Source organism: Gadus morhua, chromosome 3 (genome assembly GCF_902167405.1).
Source record: "Gadus morhua chromosome 3, gadMor3.0, whole genome shotgun sequence".
NCBI classification, from domain to species: domain Eukaryota; kingdom Metazoa; phylum Chordata; class Actinopteri; order Gadiformes; family Gadidae; genus Gadus; species Gadus morhua.
The window spans coordinates 8,239,102-8,260,067 of record NC_044050.1 but is presented as its reverse complement, the minus strand read 5'-3'; the positions used below and the strand labels follow the sequence as shown (position 1 = coordinate 8,260,067).

Sequence of the window (20,966 nt, the reverse complement as noted above, 5' to 3'; positions counted from 1 at the left end):
ATGATTTAAAAGGCCTTACATCACATACACTATTGTAGTCAACATATCTCTTCAGGTGAATTTCCACGGGCATTGAAATGAATGGATCAGTAATAAGAAAATTTGAGGCCGAGATCCAACCGAACATTTCTATGTTCCTACCCCTCAACAAATTCTACCATCGCTTCAAAAACATAGCAAGAATGGCATGGAATTTAAAAAGCAGTGAGAGGATTGCTACATCTATAAGCCCTACATCTAGCTGTACCAATAAACAAATAGAGCAATAGGTGCACACACACAAAAAATTAAAGACAACATGAATTCACTTGTATTGAAAACTAAGGAAATGTATTTCATCAAAGTGTATAATAACATTTCAATACAATACTACACAATTGAAAACATTTAAAAAGAAAACAAAAAACATGTGCAAGGAGTCTTTACAGTGTAGATGGCACACACACACACACACACACACACACACACACACACACACACACACACACACACACACACACACACACACACACACACACACACACACACACACACACACACACACACACACACACACTACAGCAGGCAGGAATATTAGCTGATGTACAGATTAGCTTTTCTCAGACTAATTCCGATATTTCTTGAATTTGGCAAAAAACAATATTGTGCAGACACCCACTAGGCAGGTGTTGACCCTGTGCTCAGTCGCTTGTCCGAGCGTAGCATGCAGGGAAAAGAAGCTCAGAGCGAGTCACTCATCGTCTCGTATCAGTCATCCCGAGAGTTTACATATGAAAGTGGACAATGAGTACATGTGAAGTGTAAACAGCAAACACCAGATAAGCTAACCATTATATTACAGTTCCAGCTGTTTGACTTAACACTGACGGCTCAAAAGAGACTGTAAACGCACGACACGCCAAAGATCTCAATGTTGCGTCTTGCCAGTTTGATATTTGAATACCTGCTCCTTTTTTTCCACGGTCTCAGCGTTGCGTTTTTTAGGGAGTGATTGATATCGTTTCTGTCACCACCACAGCATCCTCTCACTTTGTTCTGTCAGGGGAAAATTCTTTGGGGACTCGACAAACATTCACTGCGTCGGTGGTACAGAACACCTCTCAGACAACCTGTGGTGGCATGATGTGTGTGTGTGTGTGTGTGTGTGTGTGTGTGTGTGTGTGTGTGTGTGTGTGTGTGTGTGTGTGTGTGTGTGTGTGTGTGTGTGTGTGTGTGTGTGTGTGTGTGTGTGTGTGTGTGTGTGTGTGTGTGTGTGTGTGTGTGTGTGTGGCTTTCTCACGACAGGCCAGGAACAAGGAAAGGTAACCAGAGCGAGTTCCGCGTGCTGGGTCTGCCACACCGGGGGAATCTAGTCCTCTCTGTGGGCTACATGATGTCCTGGGCTCCTGGAGCCCGTGCCGCAGGGAACCGCCCTTCTCTGGCCTTCCCTCTCTTCCAGGGCCGTGATGGGCGGAGTCGGAGCCTGGGGCGAGGTGATAGATCGACACGCCTTCCCAGCCTGCTGGGCTTTCTACTTATGGATGGGGGGGGGGGGGTGCATGGCTAACAGTCCAGGTCCTCCTCATCTCAACTTAGTGTTTGGAATAAAGTTCTGTTCTTATTTTCTGTCTTGCTTTGTTCTGCATGTGTGTGAGGGGTTGGGGGGCTACAGCCCTCCCGGGAGTGCCAGGGGTTCAGGCAGAGGGTCCGGGGTGCCTTTCCCCAGCCCCTCTGTACCGGGGGGGTGCCCGGCCGCCCAGGGCCGCTGTTGGTCGGGGGAGCGCGGGCGGGCGATCAGCTCCCCCTCGGCGGAGGTGTGGACCCCCAGGCCGGTGAGGAGGGTGTGCAGCCGGGACACGGTTCCTTGGAGCCCCCGCGCCTCCTCCTCCAGCCCGCACACCTGCTCCCTCAGCTGGCCCTCCGACCGCGCCAGGCCCTCCAGCCGGCCCTCCAGGCCCGCCACGCGTGCTTGGGATACCTGGGGGGCAGAGAGGGCAGGGGGTGGGTACAGGTACACAGTGTAAGGGCTGAATAGCTAAACAAGCTAATGAGTGTGTCTGCTAGCTCTCCGTCCGTCTGTCAGTGTACCTGCAGCTCCTCCAGCAGGTCGCGGTTCTGCTGCCGGAGGCTCTGATTGGTCCTCTCCAGCTGCGCGACCCTCTGGGATTGGCTGAGGGTAGGGGGCGTGTCCATCAACTCATCCTGTAGGACGTGGTACTCCACTTCGTAGGCCTGAAGTTGCTTGGAGACATCCATCTGACACACCTGCCGTGCACACACACACACACACACACACACACACACACACACACACACACACACACACACACACACACACACACACACACACACACACACACACACACACACACACACACACGATGATTGGAGTAATGAAGTCAAAATGTCAAGATAAGATCTGCTTCTGGATATTTATTGGTATTTATTGGGGTTAGTTAAGCAATATAACACCCACATGTTTTATTACAACTATAGCACAGTCACCGAGAAAATAAAATACATCAATCAAATGGTCCTATTGTTGAGCAATAAAACTGTCCGCTCAAAGGGTAAACAGTAAATTAAATAGCAATAAGACAAATAAGTGTGATTGACAAATGGTATTAAAGGGACCTCGTTAAAAAGATGGCTCAACCTACTGCTCAACTCAACCTGACTGCATTGATAAGTTCAGGTGCGACAAGTTACCTGGATCCAACACACATACCAACATTTCCAACCTGACAATTCGATCTTGTGGCAGTGGTATATGATGCCGGAAGAGTGACACTGTGAATGATTGCTATGATAGCCAACGTTTTCAGTAGAACAACCCCCCCCCCCCCCCCCATACACACAAACACACATACACACACACCCACCACACCTGGTTAATGGTCTTCTCCATCTGCACCAGTCCAAGGTTGGGCAGGGTGGTCTTGATGAAGTCCACAATGGACTCCAGGCTGTCATGCTGCAGGATCAGTGGCTTATGGCTCCCCAGCAGACTGAGGGCCACCTTGAAGATCACCTCGGACCCCTGCAGGAACAACATGTCTGGGGATGGAGAGGGACGGCCAGGGGTGAATATGGATCCCCAGGGCGAGGTGTCACGGACATTGGCACCCATCACTGACAAGGTCGGAGGCGGGTTTAAACAAAGACTGTTTGTCGCCCAGGTAGGAAAGGCCAGCACGTGTACGCACTCAAAGGTGCAGATTAACAAGTTGATCCAGGGACTTTTGGCTCGCTTTTGTGATGGATGACGTGACGTTAGCAGAGAGATCCGCATCACGTCAGCGGCACTCGAGAGTTTCGAAGGAAACATGGGTGTGTCCAACTGTGTGTGTGTGTGTGTACTGTGTGCACAATGGGCAGGGACAGGAGAAAACAACAAGCCATTAGAGAAGGGAGGGTGCAGCTTTTATGAACACACATACACACGCACACACACAACTTGTGTGTCAAGCTCCTGTGGGGCCGAAGGGTTGGTACCGGTTCCACCGACTGAGTTACATGCAGGAGATGAGTTACTGAGATGAAGATCTCTTGGTTTGCAGTAAATGATGCAGGTAAGGGGGAAATGACTGAGAGAAAACAATAACACAAACCTACAACGCAAACAGAGACTGGCGCTGGGCGTGTTGCCATGCACTCTCGCGTGCAAACACCCACGAAAGGTCAGTGATAAAGAGGAGCTGGAATTGGGCAGAGCCAGCAAATCCTCAACAGCTGAAGCGTCATTCGGCCCAGAACGAGTTGGGCCAGTTTCAAAATACTGACATGGAACGCAATGATTTAAAGCCCCCCCCCCCCCTACATTCTTTCATTTAGACAATTAACCATTATCCCTGGCTAATCGTTCCCAACATGTGGCGGGCCAGTGTGAGTGTCTGTCTGTCTGTGTGTGGTAGCTAGCCAAATGTCTTGTGTGTGTTTCAGTCGATCATTCGAAGGAGACGCTGTATTTGGCGCCAATACAGCGCAATATGCACATGTCGAGCTTTGTTTGACATGGTAAATGAGAAAGTATAAATATTTAGTGGTCCTTGGCTAAAAGGCTCCCCAGAGATAGAGGGGTCCAAGCATGAACCCGTGGTCTCTAAAGGCTCGGTCATGGTTCCACGCTGAAGCGACGCAATGAACAAGCAGACGCTTTGTCGCAGTCGTGAACCTGTTTTGGTTCTGCGTCAGGTTTTGGTGAGCGGACCAATCACAGCCGGTGCTGCTGCATCGCCTCCACGGAAGGTTACAGTTTTTGGGAGGCATACCTCAGGTCCTACCGTTGGACGCAAGGAGGGTCCGCAAGAACGTAATGCTTCCGTTGACCCCCTTGCGTTGAGTCGACGTGGAACCATAACTAATCCTTTAAGGGAGGTCTGACTCCCAGCTGATCCAAATGATACCTGTGAGCATCCTTGAGCCAATGAACCAGACCCCCTCCCCCCCATCTGCTCCTCATCTCCTGGATGCTCACTCACTGGGCGCCTGGTGCTGACAGAAAGCAGCCGCTCCCCTGTTGTGAACGTATTCCTCTTCCCCCTTGTTTCCCCCTTGGGGGGGGGGGGGGGAGAGATGGGGGAGAGGTGGGGGATGGGCGGGGTCTTACCAAAGACCCGGGCGACGAAGCCCAGGGGGAAGTGCGAGGCGAAGACGGTGAGGAACCAGGGCGTGGCGTACAGGCTGGGGCCGATCTCGTGCAGCTCCAGGTGGCTGTGCAGGTCCCTGTGGTAATCGTGCAGGAGCCGAGACAGCTGGTACATCTGGATCTGAGGGGAGGGGGAGGGGGGAGGGGGGGCCGCAGACCGCAAAGGATTACCACTCCACCCAGGGCAACCACTAGAGCCCACACTAAGTGTGGGTATTTTCATATCATGATGAGTGGCAGTGTGAGTGTGAGTGTGTGTGTGCTTGTGCGTGTATATATCTGTGTGTGTGTGTGTGTGTGTGTGTGTGTGTGTGTGTGTGTGTGTGTGTGTGTGTGTGTGTGTGTCTGTTTCTGGTTCTGTGTCTGTGTCTGTGTGTCTCTGTGTGTGTGCTTACGCGTGTGTACCTGCGTGTGTGTGATGCGTTGTGTGTGAGTGCAGGTTTGAAATAAAGAGAATGCACAAGGAAAAAAAAACAACAAAAAAACAACAACAACAACAACAACAACAACAACCAAGTTCATACATTTTTGTTTGCCAAACAAACAGCCATAGTACAAAGTATGGGGGTACTCATGTGCGCCCCAGTGTGTGCGAGTGTGTGACGTGGATTACCTGCAGGATGATCATGTCAGGCCGGTACTGTTTGCGCAGCCCCATGTCATACATAAGGAATTTGAGCATGTCAAAGGCCTGCTCCTCTTCCAAGTGCAGGAGCAGCACGCCTGCTATGAAGGACAGGCCCTGGCAGTAGCCCACCTACGGCGAGCACAAACAGCAGCAGCTCAACACACACGACACATGGACCTCATCGGCTGCCGCTCAGAAATATACAAGGTCATCAGTTCAGTGGTGACAGACGGACAGAAGACCAATTCAAAGATGAAACAATTGATCAATGTAAACACTGTACCTCAGGGTCCAAAAGTGAATAGGCTTTAAGGAGATTATAGAGGGACAGCTGTCCTGCCCCGAGCTGGGCCTGGAAGTAGGGATGAGTGGGAAAGGTTCGCCCTGGAAGGGAAGGAGGAAAACGATAACAAAAAGATGAGGAAAAGTAAGGAGGTTAAGGAAGATAACTAGGTTGATGTTGAGGGCTAAATAGGTTTCGTGTACAGTACTGAGAGTTTGAGTGCACTCCCGAGTGGTGGACGGTGGGCTGCATAACAAAAATGATGTCCCTGAATTATAGAGACCCTGCACCTTTCTAACAATCAAAATAATGTTGTACCATTAATGATAAATAACAACAGATTAACATGGTACCGTAGAAGGTGCTTTGCATTCAGTCCCACAGACTTACACTTTACAGTACTTTGCATTCAGCCCCACCCAGAGTATCACCTTAAGGTACTTTGCATACAGGCCATGCCAGAGGTATTGGGATGTTCGAGTGATGTGTGCATGTGAACGCAAGTCTCTACATCCTTGGAAAGGAATTCTTTAAATAGAAGAATGTGTAAAGGGGGGGTGGGGCATGCTCTTTTAAAGAAATTGACAACATAATGAGGACAGGAGATCAGGAACAATTGGCAGGTTTGTGTCAGAGTGCGTAATTGTGTCTGTGGGGGTGTTTCAAGTAAATCAGACTGTGTGAGGCCCCTTGCTACAGACAGCAACAAGACTGGGTGCATATTTGTCCAGTTACAAGAGCAAGTTGCATTATTCATGGATGAGGAACATTTTTGTTACAGTTGCTCACCTAAGGCCAGAAACATCAGAGTGATTGGACCAAAATAAACACAACGAGCGAACACAACACACAACACAATACAGCCCAAATATAAATATTCTAATCATAGATGAAATATGGATCCAACCCAACACCAGAATGAAATTAAATATGCTTTTACATAAAATAATAATGTATATGTAACTAAAGCTAGGTAAAGTGAAGGAACGGGTCTCATGTTTATTTCAGTGTATGGAATGAGCAGCAGGGTGCAACAGAGGAATCTCTGTAACCCCCTGCAATCAGAGGAGTCGTGTTGACATCCCCCTCTTCCCCCCTCCCCCTACCCCTCTCCCCTCGACCCCCGAGAGACACGAGTGTGTCTCAGGTGTTCAGATCAATTCTTTAACAGTTTCCAGCACCTTTTCCTTCACTGCTCCGATGTAGGAAATAGTGATAACTACAACAACAACAACAACAAAAACAACTAGGGTAACCTATGTAGGGAGAACCCTTGAAGGTTAAAGATGCATTCTGTGTGTGCAACGTTTGAAGGGAGTAGATCATGCACGTGGGCACAACATGTTGCTGTAAAGGGCCCCTAAATGATAGACAACTATTCCAATTGACTGGCCTCATATTACAGGGTACATCTGTTTGCGTGAGTATGCGTCAGGTGCAAAAGATTGATGCCATTAAGAGCGTGTGGCGCGTGGTGTACATGTTTGGGGCAGAGCTAAGGGGAGAGAACGTTAATGTCTGATACAGTAGTAATAGTACAGGAATAGTAAGGCTTCTGATATCGCTCTATGCAAGTCTCTGCAAGTGAGTGAGTGATCGTGACAGTGACGGAGTGAGTGAGAGGGGGAGAGAGAGAGAGCGAGAGCGAGAGAGCGAGAGAGCGAGAGAGAGAGAGAGAGAGAGAGAGAGAGAGAGAGAGAGAGAGAGAGCGAGAGAGCGAGAGAGCGAGAGCGAGAGCGAGAGAGAGAGAGCGAGAGAGCGAGAGAGCGAGAGAGCGAGAGAGCGAGAGCGAGAGAGCGAGAGAGCGAGAGAGCGAGAGCGAGAGAGCGAGAGAGCGAGAGAGAGCCAGAGTGTGTGTGTTCTCACCCAGGTCTATGAGGATGGCGTGCTGCTGGGAGGTGAGCTGTTTCAGCAGGTCCTTGTACGGCGTCTGGTTGGCGGGCGGCCGGGCCGGGACCGTCTGCCTCAACACGTACTGCTCCGAGAGCAGCTTCCAGATCTCCCCGCGCTGCGGCCTGGGGACCCCTGGCCGACGGGGGACAACGTAACACACCCCGTTAGGGCCGGGGTCGAGAGGCTGGGCGGAGCCTTATAGCCTCAACACACACAGCGCGGTACGTCGGGCCGTCCCTCTGGGCGGGGTACCTTGTGTGACGGCCGCGTGGATGGTGTCCGAGTCGAACTTGACCTTTGACCGGCCGGGCGTCGCCAGCATCCTCTCCCAGACCAGCGTGACGTCCTTTAGGCACGGCGTGATCTCCTCGTAGTCCTGCTTCAGACGCTTGTTCTGGAGGTCGCTTGCTGAGGCTGCGCACACACACACACACACACACACACACACACACACACACGAACATGAAGAGGCAAACGTACACGCAGTACAATTCATACAATTATATAGAAACACACACTAGTTTGTGTATTGAAACTCCTGGTAGGTCAAGTCGCGCGCACACACACACACACACACACACACACACACACACACACACACACACACACACACACACACACACACACACACACACACACACACACACACACACACACACACACACACACACACACACACACTACATAAATAGGCAAACACACACCCACATAAGATAGTGCGCCAGAACCAATGATGCAACACACACAAACACTTTGTTGTAATGGGTTAAGGTGAGGAAACGCCCAAGCCACCACCTAATCTCTTCCTCTGGACAACACCCTTCCTCATCCCTCCATCGCTTTCAACCACAACTTCTCTGTTCTCTGTTTCTGTCACTACCTGAGCCTGGTCCTCGCCCTCTTGCCTAATGCTCGGCCAACTCTTTTATTTCAGACAAAGCGGTTCAACGCCCTGCGACCTCCACGCTCCCGCTCACACCCTCACGCCGCCAGCTTGTCTCGGCCGCTACCCCGATGGAAAAAAAAGATTGGGTGATTGGGTGACTCAATCTCCAAACGAAATAGACAACCGGATCGAATACCATCCAAGGTGGTTTGGCAAGAAAGGTAAGGCACCAAAAATAGGCGTTTATGTGAGTCACGGCCCGAGGCTAACAAAGCACGCACGTGCGTGCGCTTGCGTAGCTGGGAGCAGAGGGAAGGATGTTATCTGACACAGGTGGGAACAATACATAGTGGAGGAGACGCACACTGAGAAAAATAACAAACGCTGATACTAAAAGGGGAAAGGGGTGTGTGACTCTTTGTCTACAAAGGGCTTTGTACCCCCTAGCCCCCAACCCCCCTATGCCGGTCTTTATATTCTGTCATTCACACTTTTCTAGCATTTTCAGAAAAAAAAACAACCAAAAACCTTTTGGGGGGTTGGTTGAGCGTTTCCACTGAAACGCCATACCTACGATAACATACGGTGACTGACAGCAGACTCGGGTTCCCACACGTTGAAACACAATGGCAGAGGCGTGAAATTCGGTGGTAGTGCAGAGGTAGAGAAAGAGAGGTAGAGGGAGAGGGAGTGCGAGAGAGGTAGTGGGAGGGAGAGAGAGACAGAGAGAGGATGGGGCATGCCCTGGCTCCACCCAGACAAACAAAGGGCCCACTGGAAGAACACATCCCAAGGTTGGAATCAAAAACAACCTAAAACCAAATGGTAAAATCGTGTTGGTGTGTCTTTGTGTGCGCGTGTTAGTGCCTGCGTATGGCTAATAGAGGTAAAGCGATGTTACGTCAATATTGACCTACATTCTGTAGAACAACACCCTGTGGGTTCCGGAATATTGTGGGTGTGTGAGAGCTACCGAAGGCGTGGGTGTGGAGTAGGATTGGGCACAGGTTTCGTCTTCAACAGTCGGCGCACGCCACCTCTTTATGTATGCGGGGGTGTGTGTTTGTCAACTTGAGCCAACTGGGTCAAAACAACCATAGAACTATCTCTCTAACTATCACACACACACACACACCTGTATAATTACTAAGTGCCTATTAACTAAAGTGTAATAACAAAAAAGGAAAACACATTTAGACGTCATTCTATTTTGGGTTTGGCCCTGGGTTGGGCCCCAACACAGGAGCAGACAGGCCCTCCTCGCTGCCATTGACATCCGGCGTCACATGCCTGACAGTCACCGCATAGACGGTCCCAAGCCTATCCGCCGTGGCCACCCGTGTGAAAACACTTTGGCTTGCCCGGGGCAACGCAGAGTGTGGCTGCTCCACCATGGGCGTGGTGTGTTAGCGCCTCCTTTATCTGCCTATCCATTCGGATAGCAGGCCCCCCTGACCCCGGCCCCCCTCCCAGAGAGAGGACCTGTGATGCCCACGTGCACAAAAGGCACCAAAAGATGATATTGGGCTGTGCGTGCGTGCGGTGTTCTTACCCTGGAGCCTCTGGTTCTCCGTCTCCATGCGGAGCAGCAGGATCTGCTGCAGGATGGCCTTCCTCCACAGCTCCCTCAGCTCCTCGCCGCTCTTCCTCTTCCCGCCTGGCGTGCCGGGTGGTGCGGGGTCCCCCCCGGCGCCCCCGCCCTCGGCACCGCCGTATGCCTCCAGACCCCCCTCCCCCCGCTCTGAGAGAGAGACAGACACGGAGACAGAGAAGGAGACAAGAGACAAGTTGAGAGGCATAATCTTTCTATATCCATCCATCTTTATCTTCCTATATCTAAATCAATATATCTATAGATCTTTAGATGTATTTCAACAAGGCCAAGGACACAGAGTCTGTTGCAGCTCTAAGCAGGGAACATGTGACCTGTGTCTTTGTTGGCTGGCAATCATCCACTTAGGGAAAGCTGTGAAACGCAAACTTGAATGCGTGCACTAGCGCGCACACACACACACACACACACACACACACACACACACACACACACACACACACACACACACACACACACACACACACACACACACACACACTTTTGTGCTGTGCATGTGTGTGACCTCAAACTATAGGGTGGATCCCAACCCTCAAAATACCTTGCAAGAGGGCACTTGCTCGATGTTCTTTATATATAAATCAGGGCACAGGTTGCACCCTCTGAACCACAATGATATTGCCTAAGGCAGTACACATTTACATTGTGTCTGAGTCACATAAACCCAAGGCATGTTGAAACCAGTAGACACTACGAGAACAATGTTGATGCAAGAGACCCACACACACACACACACACACACACACACACACACACACACACACACACACACACACACACACACACACACACACACACACACACACACACACACACACACACACACACACACACACACGTCTTTAAGACCGTTTCCCTGAAACAGAACGTCCCTTCAAGCCTGCGGAAGGAGTGACCTCTTATAGGAAACACACAGACACGCACACACAAACACCCACACTATGGCACCATCCACGCCCTGAGCAAACACTTAAAATTGGCCAGGGCCAACGCCCAGCCTGCCTGTAAACTCACAGACATGTGCATGCACGTACACACACACACACACACACACACACAGACACGGTCAATAAATGCCGGCGCTTTCCTGTGGCGCGGTCCGTGTGGGGTCTGTCAACATGACCTTAGGAGGAGATGCACACAGACACACACAAGACACACCCAATAAGTCACGCATACAAGTACTCAGCAACACGTAATCACATACACACCCAGCCACTGTGTGCAGAATTAAACATCACAAATCACATATCACATCTCACATCACGCTGGCTTGCAAAACAATTTGGCCACCCTGACCGTCATGTGCCCTGCAAAGATAAATAGAGCCACCTTCTGAACCAAATCCAGGTCCTACCGGGAAACCAACCAACCATAGTAAACCACAACAAAAGGATAGCTAATCCATGCAAGTCATGTCATTGTGTGTCATCCAATCTTTATAGACTTCACTGGAACTGCAGGTAAATACAGGATGGACTAGCTCAGCAACAATATCTGGACTGGAGCCCAGGCCAAGATCCACAGGTGTCTTCTTAATAGGCTCACATTGGATGTTTCAATTCAAAGGTCGTACGGTACAAAATGCATACATTTCTGTCAGGCAATAATGGACACGACCTGACCTGACACCGTGCAGTACTTGTATACGTGCCAGTGACCGAGCGTCACCTAACCATTTTCTGCGATTGAAGTTTCAACATTTGACATCCGTTTCCCTCGAAGACAGTTTGCTTGAGCTGGCAAACGGAGCGTGTCTAAGCCTACCAGCCCGACCCCTCTCTCTCCCTCTTGTCAACACCTGCTCCGTTGTCAAATACACCCAACGCAAACAGTGTACATGGACACACACACACACACACACACACACAATTTACATGTGTAATCATCAGAAAAAGGAAGTTCTGAAGCAATGCATGCAGCGGCATGCCTTGCTGTGGTGTACGCAGCTCTGCACACAAACAGGGATAATTACAGGTGGCAGCGGACGACACCTATAGCACCACGGCAGGCAGGGGGCTCGGACCCACCTATAGGTGCAGACGTAGAATTAGTATAGTGGCCTTTTTCTTTAAGCTATCATTGGCTATAGTTAAAGTGAAAGAACACTGAAAACAAGTCTCCAGCATATACATTCGCTTCAGTTCACTGCTGACGACAACAAGTCAGCACACATAAGAATGAACTTCCTTTAGTCCCAATTCGTATCAACACAGATAGACGAGTATACATTGTTCGTTTTTAAGACCATGGTAACATTCTTGTTCCCAAACTCCATCCTTCTACACTGGGAATTAACGACTTATGCTTATAGTATCTGAAAATAAAAATTGTGATTTCTATTATGGTATTTACAACTATTTCTATTATGGTATTTATTATGGTGGATTTGTATGATACATGTTTTGTTCCCTTATTAAAGGGTACTTTAACAAGCAGCTTAACTCCAACAGTGAGTAGTCCAAATGTTTTCCGAATGAATTACATTTGGAAAACTTACTCAAAAATTGTTGTTTTGTTTAAATCTATTTTAAACCTAAGTTGCCACTGACCAAACAGTCTGAATAAGCTCAGAAATTTTCAAAGCAGTAACTGATGGTCAATCAAGTATTTGTACATTTGATAAAACATTACATTCTTCGAGTGTACTCTAGTCGGGTGTAAATATTTGGTGAAAAAACTAAAGGTCCAGTTCTCTGGTCCGAAACCGTATCTTAAACGGTTGCTTTTTTCTAAAATGGTGGGCTGTGGACAGGGAATGTAATGGTCAATGAAGTCATTACTAAAACCAAGAGTTATGTCTCTTACATGCACACCATGTGGTACATTTTGAGTAAGCACTCAACTCAAATGAAAGGGCGCCACTCAGTGGACAGTGTATATCAGGCATCTCCAAACGGCGGACCGCGGTCTGGGTCCGGACCAAGTGATGGTCCTATCCGGACCCATGACCAATGTTTTTTTTTTTTTTTTATGACTTCACTATACAAAGCATGATTATGTTAGTAAAATCATTTCTCACTGAAATGCAAATTGAAAGGCAGAATAGTCTGTAGTACAGCATAAAATCAGCAAAAAGCAATGACGAAGATCAACGAAGATCATGCACTCACCGAACTCCCCCCCTCCCTCCATCTGTCACGGCATGTGCGTAATAGCGTCACTCAAAAAAATAGCCGGAAGAGCGATTTGGAATGAGAAAATGGCTTGCTCGAAAATAAGGAAGGTTGACCCCGAAAACAGACATTTTAAAGATGAATGGACTGACCAATACATGTTCATTCTCCAGCAAGGCAGTACAAAACGTTTGTTTTGTCTTTTATGTGGTGAAACCGTGGCGCTGATAAAAAGCGGGAATATTAAGCGGCATTACGAATCCAAACACAGAACATGAGCCAGGGCATGAGCTCAGAACATGAGCCAGGGCATGAGCTCAGTATGAGAGGTCTACGCGTGTCCTCACACACTCATTTACAGGCCAGCAACGAGCAAATGAATGCTCACTTAAGATTGCATGGATTTTGGGGCAACATAAAAAAACTTTCAGTGACACGACTGTTGTTAAGGAGTGCTTGAACGCCGCTGCTGAGACGTTACTTGAAGGTAAACAAAGGGATGAATTGTGTGAAAAAAGGGTTAGGGTTAGCGTTAACCCTTTAACCCTAAGCAAATCCCAATGTGAGCTGCAACGAAAACCAGAAAATCTGAAATGTTATCAGATGACGCACTGTCACAGCTTCATGCGGCTGTTCAGAGTGCCCCATCCTTAGCCATTGATGAGTCTTCAGATGTAACGGATAATGCCCAGCTTTTGGTTTATGTGTGATTGTTTCATCAAGACAAGAAAGAGATCTGTGAGGCCCTGTTGGGTATAACACCACTTGAGACACTGTTTTGCTTACTTGAAATGAAGGCCTAATGCTCTTTTTGTGTTTATTTGAAATGTAGGCCTGGTGTACCTGTTTTGCTTACTTGAAATGTAGGCCTGATGCACTTTGTATTTATTTATAGTGTAGGCCTAGTGTTCCTGTTCTCCTTACTTCACATGTAGGCCTAATGCACTTTTTATGTTTACTTGAATTGCAGGCCTAATGTACCTGTTATGTTTACTTGAAATGTTAATGTGCGTTATTTTGTCTTACTAGTTTTTCATGGTTAAAAGTAAGCTATTTGGAAATTGAAAATAAATACATCTGAAATTATAAGGTAATATGCCGTGTTGATTGTATTTGACAAAAGAAGGCTATTAGGACATGGTAGGTTCGGACCGTTCTTGGAAGAAATTTTTAGTAACTGGACCTTGTTCAATTTTAATTGAAGACCCCTGGTGTATATTATTAAGGCAAGGCCAGCTTCTGAAATTGATAATGTTTGCAAATGTTATAAATATGATAATAATTGTATCCACAGTGAAACTACCCTTTTGGAATTCACGTGTGCGCATGCATGTATAGACGTTTAGTCCTCTGGTGGCTTTAGCTTTTGTTTTGTTTGTGTGTTTCCATGGCCATGTGAGATGAGATTAAATGTTAGAACTCATGAGTGAAGGCTAATTAAAGTCACTTCTCTTCATTATCAAAGATCCTCTTTTTCTAAGCTATGCTACAATATTAGAAAAAGATACATTAGCTCAATTAGCTTAGCTCTAAAGTCATGATTTTGTATCACAGTGTAAACTTTTTTGATCTTTGTGTGTGGTGTGCGTGCGCATGTGTTGTGCCTCTTTGTGTGTAGGCTACGTACCGATGGAATCAGAGTTCTTCTGTGGCGTTGCAACACGCAGGAAGATCTGCTGTCTCCACGAGTGGCGTTGGCTGCGCAGAGGACTCTCCCCGACCACATGCATCAGCCCAGGGCTTGACAGGGCGGCCACATCGCTAGATATACCACACACACACACACACACACACACACACACACACAGTCAGAGAAAGACACAAATGGCTAAAACATCACCCAGCTTGCATACACAGAGAAGGATATATCGCATATCGAGGGCAAGAAATACTAAATCAAGCACAATCCAACATCCGCAGAGATGGCGCAGTGTGTGTTTCCCCGTCCGCTCATGGTTGTGCGTGTACCTGCTCTTGAGCTCTGGACTATCGTTCTCCTGAACGGGGGCCAGGAACTGGAATTTGAGGAAGTTGGGAACAGAGGAAGAGGAGCGTAGACGCGCACGCAGGCCTCCCAGAGGACTGGGGGTGGTGGGGGAGGACGAGATGGAAGAGAGGGGACAGGAGAAGGGGAACAGTACAAGCCAGAAGGAAACAAAGGAAGGTCACAGCATGGAAGATAGAGCTGAAGGGACGATATGGAATGACCGCTGGAAGGAATGAACGGGAGGGAGGGACCCCCCCCCACGACGCTCACCTTTTCCTGTTGAGTCTCCCCCCCGACGAGGGGGGGGAGGGGTGCTGGGGAGGGGGAGGAGAGCGAGATGAGGAGCAGGGAGGAGGAAGACACGAGTCTGAAGAAAGTCTGAGGCCATGTGAGAAAGAGAGCAAGAGAGAGAGAGAGAGCGAGAGTGAGAGCGAGGAGCGAGAGAGAGATTAAGAAAAACAGAGATAGAGAATGACGTCATAAGATAGATAAAGCTAAAGAAAATGTTCTGCAAAGACTGATAGCGCACAGACCAAACAAAAAAACAATGCCGGGTTTCAAAGAGGGAAATGGAAATAAAGCCGACTCATGCTGCATGTAGAGGCGGACAGGAAACGACTCATCCTTGGACAGGAAGTGTGCGCGCGCATGTGCGTCGCGTACACGCGACCCAGAGTAAAGCGATCGCAAACACATTTTCTGTTTAGTGTTCACATTCTAAACCGGTAAGTATACACCCCATTTACTCTCTACCCCCCCCCCCCCCGACCCAGCCACCACCTACTTGCTCTGGTGCGGCGTGTCTGTGCTGACGGAGTAGTGTCGCACCAGTTTGGGCTTGGACCCGGGCGTCAGGTCCGGGGGCGCCAGGGGGTCCGTGTGGGCCGGCGAGGGGTCCGCGGAGGTGGGGGTCGGGGGGTGGCTGTAGGTGCTGGCCCGCCGGCGGAAACCCTGCTGCTGCTGCTGCTGCGGCGTGCCCCCGGGGGACGGGGAGAGGGGAGAGGAGCAGGGGTCCAGCCGCTTCAGGTCCCCGGTGGAGTTGTGGCCCCTGGGACGAGAGGCGCGGCATCAACACACGGGGCGGGGGGGAGAGGACATCACTTACACGTCACTCGCTTCAAACAGGGGGACATCCAAAGCACCACGAGACAGCGGACGCAACATGCCCCGTTTTCACTCCGTCCCTCCAGGCGGCGCAGCCGGAGCCTCAGGCCTCACAGCGCCTGACTCCGTGACACGCCGCAGGAGGCCAGGCCCATGGGAAGCTGACGCACACGCATGCACCTGACATTGCTGTTGCATAATAAGTCATTGGGCACTTGATATTGCCTATAGAAATGAGCGCATTTTGCTGAGGGCCAGAGCACAGGTATTATCAATACATGACATGAAAGTTTAACTTAATTTACTGCCATTAATTATTATCAATTACATTATCTATTGATTCTGTTTTCTATTGACTACTGAACAATAATATCGTGCACATTGTATATTGTACAGAAAGATCCATCCAATAAGCAATGGACATATTGCATTAAGGAACACCAAAACCAGAATTTTGACCCCGCTATGGCCATAACCCGAACCTCCTTGAGGGGGAATCAGTTAATCAGCGTGTCCTGTGTTGTTCCGGGTTCAGAAGACAATTTTAACAAATGTTTTTCTATAGTGGCCGCCTAATTACCCAGGTTTGGGTCTTAAACCTTTATAATAAATTTGTCAGGACAGGACGTTTAAGCCTTTCTTCCAACCTTCCAGGGTAAAGAGATTGAGGTTACCATCGCTGGCCAAGGTTGGGTTCTGTTGGCCGAGGAAGGATACTGACAATGGGAAGACTGTCATTTGATTTGAGTCCTCTTCTGAACCCGAGATGAAATCACATTTGTTGAGATTCTGCCGGTCCGATTTTTCTACAGTGGTGATCAATTCCATGAAACGCGTGGTAAAAAAAGTATGTGTGGGAGGTTGTGACTGTGTGTGACTGTACCTGAGGGAGCTGGTAGGTCGTATGGGTGAAGAGGGGGGCAGGGGTTCATCTAGAGAACCCTGCTCAGGGGTGATGGTGGAGCTGGACGAGCAGCCGTCGCTCCCCTCACTGATATCCCTCTGAGCCGGCTTCCTGCTAGCCTGGAGGGAGGGACACACACACACACACACACACACACACACACACACACACACACACACACACACACACACACACACACACACACACACACACACACACACACACACACACACACACACACACACACACACACACACACACACACAAAATTCGCTGATGCCATTTATCAGGGAAATTCATTAAATAACATACGCATACGAGTACGAATCCAGACCCACAGACCTTCCAGATGCCTTCCAGGGACTCTGTGAGTGAGCGCTTGGCTCTTGTCTTGAACTCTTCCAGACGCTGGCGACTGCTGCTCTGCTGCTGCTGCTGTGTCATCTCTGCTGGGTTGGGATCATCGCTGACCTGTAGAGGGAGACAGAGAGACACACACTTAGGCCTCATGCAAGCCACTCAGTGTCATGGACATGGACACTTTTCTTTTCTGTGTATATTAAAGCATGGAGGACGGGTAACTAGGTGGGATTCACTGCTTGTTTTAGTCCTTGTCTGAATCGTGATAAACCTGGGTGTCTGCGGCCATAGCATTTGGAATATAAAATAGTAGGGGTGTGCATCGCTCCTTTATAGGACATTCCGATACGTATCTAGATACATGCTTTACGATACGATTCAGGGACGATACACTTTAATATGGAACGATTCGATGCGAATCGACTAAATGTGCGATTTGATGAGATATGATTCAATCCGATAGATATAGTTAATATTAGTTCAATGTTAACACATTCATTTTCTATTAATTCAAATAAGTCTTCTATAAAAGAGCTATTGACTTCTTACAAATATATATGGTATAGGGACCATGGAATCTCAAGATTTTATATTTGTTTCTTTATGGCATGGGGAAAAAGTGGGAGACAACTGTGTCAATTTAGAACAACATTTCTATTTATCAATTTATTTATAGACTTGATCACTGTCCAACACAATTTACAAATAGCAAGGCTTCTGTCAATATTCCCCTCCTTCTTATAAAACCCAAAGGACTTCCAAATGTTTGATTTTAGTTTCGTGGTGCACTGGAAATCGTTTCACAGTTTTTCTGACATATTGTATTGTTCCATTTTTAATATAGCAGTTTTTCACACGCTCACAACTCGAGACGGGGTTACCTGTTCGCGAGAGGCGCGCAAACACAAACACACAAACACACACACACACAAACACACACACGAATCCGCGCACTTCCTCAAATTCCATTTTTATAATCTTATGGAAACTGAATAAAATGAGTTGACAATGCTTTCTTGATATCAGGCTATAGCTTCACTCAACCGATTCCCAAAGTATAAATAATCCAACCGACTACCGATTCGGTGAATCGTTACACCCCTATTAAACAGGCTTACATTTTTTACATTTTTTGTTACACTCCAAAACCCAATATTCATCCGTATTTCGTGTGTGCTCAGGTTTATTTGGTGTGTGCTCAGGTTTATTTTAATTTCAAGCACTGTGCAATATCTGGTATCCTCTGGTTAGGATAATTAACAGATATTAATAGCGTTGCTGATAAGGGATATATTCACGTCATTAGATAATGGACTGAAGTTACCAGAATCCACAATGGAGATCCGGAGTCATTTATATTTCCCTTCCCAATGCAATCATTTGGCAAAATGTAATTTCCCATTCTAATGCATTATTATAAACTGTATCACAACACAGTGAAAGACCAACAACAACAAGCCTACAATCAGAAGGAGCTGAAAAAAAACTTAACTGGTAGATAAGTGGGGGTCAAATAATATAGTACAATAAGAAAGGTAAACAGTGAGAGTGGCAGTTAGCAAGTCAAAGAGAGTGAAAGAGAGAAAAGAGCCGTGAGGTGGTGCAGCTGGACATCATCTCTGTGATCGCGTACTGGACCTTATTTGGAAGTGCTAACACTAAGACTTTATACAATCTCTGCAGTCCAGCTAGAATCTTTCAAATCACATGACTCAGGCCTAGGTCTGCAGGCTCAGCATGTGCTCCATATAGAGAGACCCACCTGCTTACTCTCCCCAGGCTGAGAGTGCTGGTGACCCTTCTGCCGCTCCTCGTAAAGGCTCCTCAGACTGGCCATCACCATCTCGTTCTCCTCCTGCTCAGACTTGGCCCGCTGGAAGAAAGACAGTTGTCTATTGAACAACCAGACACAAATTTGTATGCATGTTCATTTGACGTGGTACAAGTGTGGTGTATATATATATAAAACAATATTTAAGGTTAAACCATATTTTATTCTTTTTGTGTTTTCCAATCCAAAAATGCAATGCCTTTAGTGTGCTTCACTCATATTATATGTGGTATAGCCTGCAGTCATTGTCTCATTACCCCATTACACCCTTAACTAATAAGCATATAATGACTAATGTAATTGGACTTGCACTGTACTTCAAAAACAGTGCCACCAGGGGTCAGTCTTCACATTGGGTTCAGTGTAGACAGGACATCACATGTCAATATAAAAACTCCATGTACCAAACATCATGTATTACATCCATGACATTGAGATAAAGAGAGGACAACTTCATCAACATAATCCATGAAGTGGAGTCACAAGTGAGGTTTAGGCTGAGGGACACAGTCACACTGATATGCCTTATTGGTTCAAGGTTATTCCTAGCTGTACACCGCTATACAAAGAGTCATTCTTTCAGGAAAACATATAGCTTCGAGGGGAGAACTTGGGAAAGCTATAAAAATAGACAGCGGAAAAAAAAGGCAGAAGATGAAAAGAGGGAGAAAGATGCAGAAATGTTTTTTGACAGAAATTAAGCATGATTTGTGTGCCAGTGTGAGGCCCACATGTACAGCATGTGACCCCACTGTGATTTACTACAGTTAAGCCGGTTAGAAAATGCAGATAAACTGGTTGTTATAGCGCTGCCTTCGCATCAGACAGCCCTCCGGGGATGATTCAGACAGTGGTGAATCTAACTAGAGTACACTCCTCACAAACACTGATGCAGGTGATGACACACACACACACACACACACACACACACACACACACACACACACACACACACACACACACACACACACACACACACACACACACACACACACACACACACACACACACACACTCTACCATTTTATTCTCAAAGACGTCGGCCTGGGCTTCGTTGTCCAGGGTGGCCAGGTGTCTCTGGAGCTCCAGCTTGGTTTTTGACGGCTGGAGACCTGAAACATTGAACCATTTTCCAAAGCGTGCAAGAGTCAAGGGGGAAGCATGCCTCAAAATGCTGACCGAGAACAACAAAGTTATTAGTGGACAAACTGATTTCACACTGAATGCCGTTGCAGTTTGATCAATGACGTCCCATTAGTGGATCGCAGCGTGGGTCTCCATGGCGAAAGGGAATCAGAATTAAAAAAAAATTATCTTGAGATGAGTGATGAACACTGTGTGCGATGACACAATGTTCATCACGCACAATGTGCGATGAACATTGTGACCATCCCCTTTACCAGCCTTTAGACAAAAATCGACACATGATTTGAATAAATAAAATACAATAATGATGGTCCCGGAGCAGCCGTGTCTCGGGGCGGTTGGGGCGTCTCACCCTCTATCCTCTCACACAGCCGGTGGAGCTGCTGCATGGGGCAGCTGTCGCACTGCTGACTCTGGGTCCGGACGCTCTGCTGCAGGGCGGCCACCGAGAACGCCTGCTTCAGGGTGAGCATGATCTCGTCTACCTGCGGGGGACAAAGGGGAAACCAAAGGTCACCATTGCCCCGCTGGGCGATTTCAGACTGATTCAAAAGTTCAGAAATTAGCCGACCAGTTCCAAGTATTTTTC

The 20,966-nt window shown here is 47.9% G+C and overlaps 1 protein-coding gene across 4 annotated transcripts in view; it reads right to left on the bottom strand.

Annotated features, from left to right (window-relative positions):
* Positions 1-298: 298 nt before the first annotated feature.
* The window catches only part of tbc1d1 (TBC1 (tre-2/USP6, BUB2, cdc16) domain family, member 1), a 38,589-nt gene continuing 17,921 nt past the window's right edge, over positions 299-20,966 (bottom strand). For 3 of the 4 annotated variants that reach the window (XM_030351456.1, XM_030351457.1, XM_030351459.1), the window contains 18 exons: positions 20,730-20,862; positions 20,252-20,343; positions 19,163-19,273; positions 17,383-17,511; positions 17,020-17,159; positions 15,817-16,080; positions 15,303-15,410; positions 15,014-15,127; positions 14,673-14,806; positions 9,870-10,058; positions 7,684-7,845; positions 7,405-7,563; positions 5,539-5,639; positions 5,241-5,384; positions 4,589-4,748; positions 2,867-3,036; positions 2,068-2,244; positions 299-1,957 (listed from right to left, as the gene is read on the bottom strand). In XM_030351456.1, coding sequence (XP_030207316.1) covers positions 1,646-1,957; positions 2,068-2,244; positions 2,867-3,036; positions 4,589-4,748; positions 5,241-5,384; positions 5,539-5,639; positions 7,405-7,563; positions 7,684-7,845; positions 9,870-10,058; positions 14,673-14,806; positions 15,014-15,127; positions 15,303-15,410; positions 15,817-16,080; positions 17,020-17,159; positions 17,383-17,511; positions 19,163-19,273; positions 20,252-20,343; positions 20,730-20,862 — 2,799 coding nt within the window. In that variant the 3' untranslated portion in view covers positions 299-1,645. The remainder of the gene's footprint in view (positions 1,958-2,067; positions 2,245-2,866; positions 3,037-4,588; positions 4,749-5,240; positions 5,385-5,538; positions 5,640-7,404; positions 7,564-7,683; positions 7,846-9,869; positions 10,059-14,672; positions 14,807-15,013; positions 15,128-15,302; positions 15,411-15,816; positions 16,081-17,019; positions 17,160-17,382; positions 17,512-19,162; positions 19,274-20,251; positions 20,344-20,729; positions 20,863-20,966) is intronic. The other variant, XM_030351458.1, reaches the window with a different exon arrangement.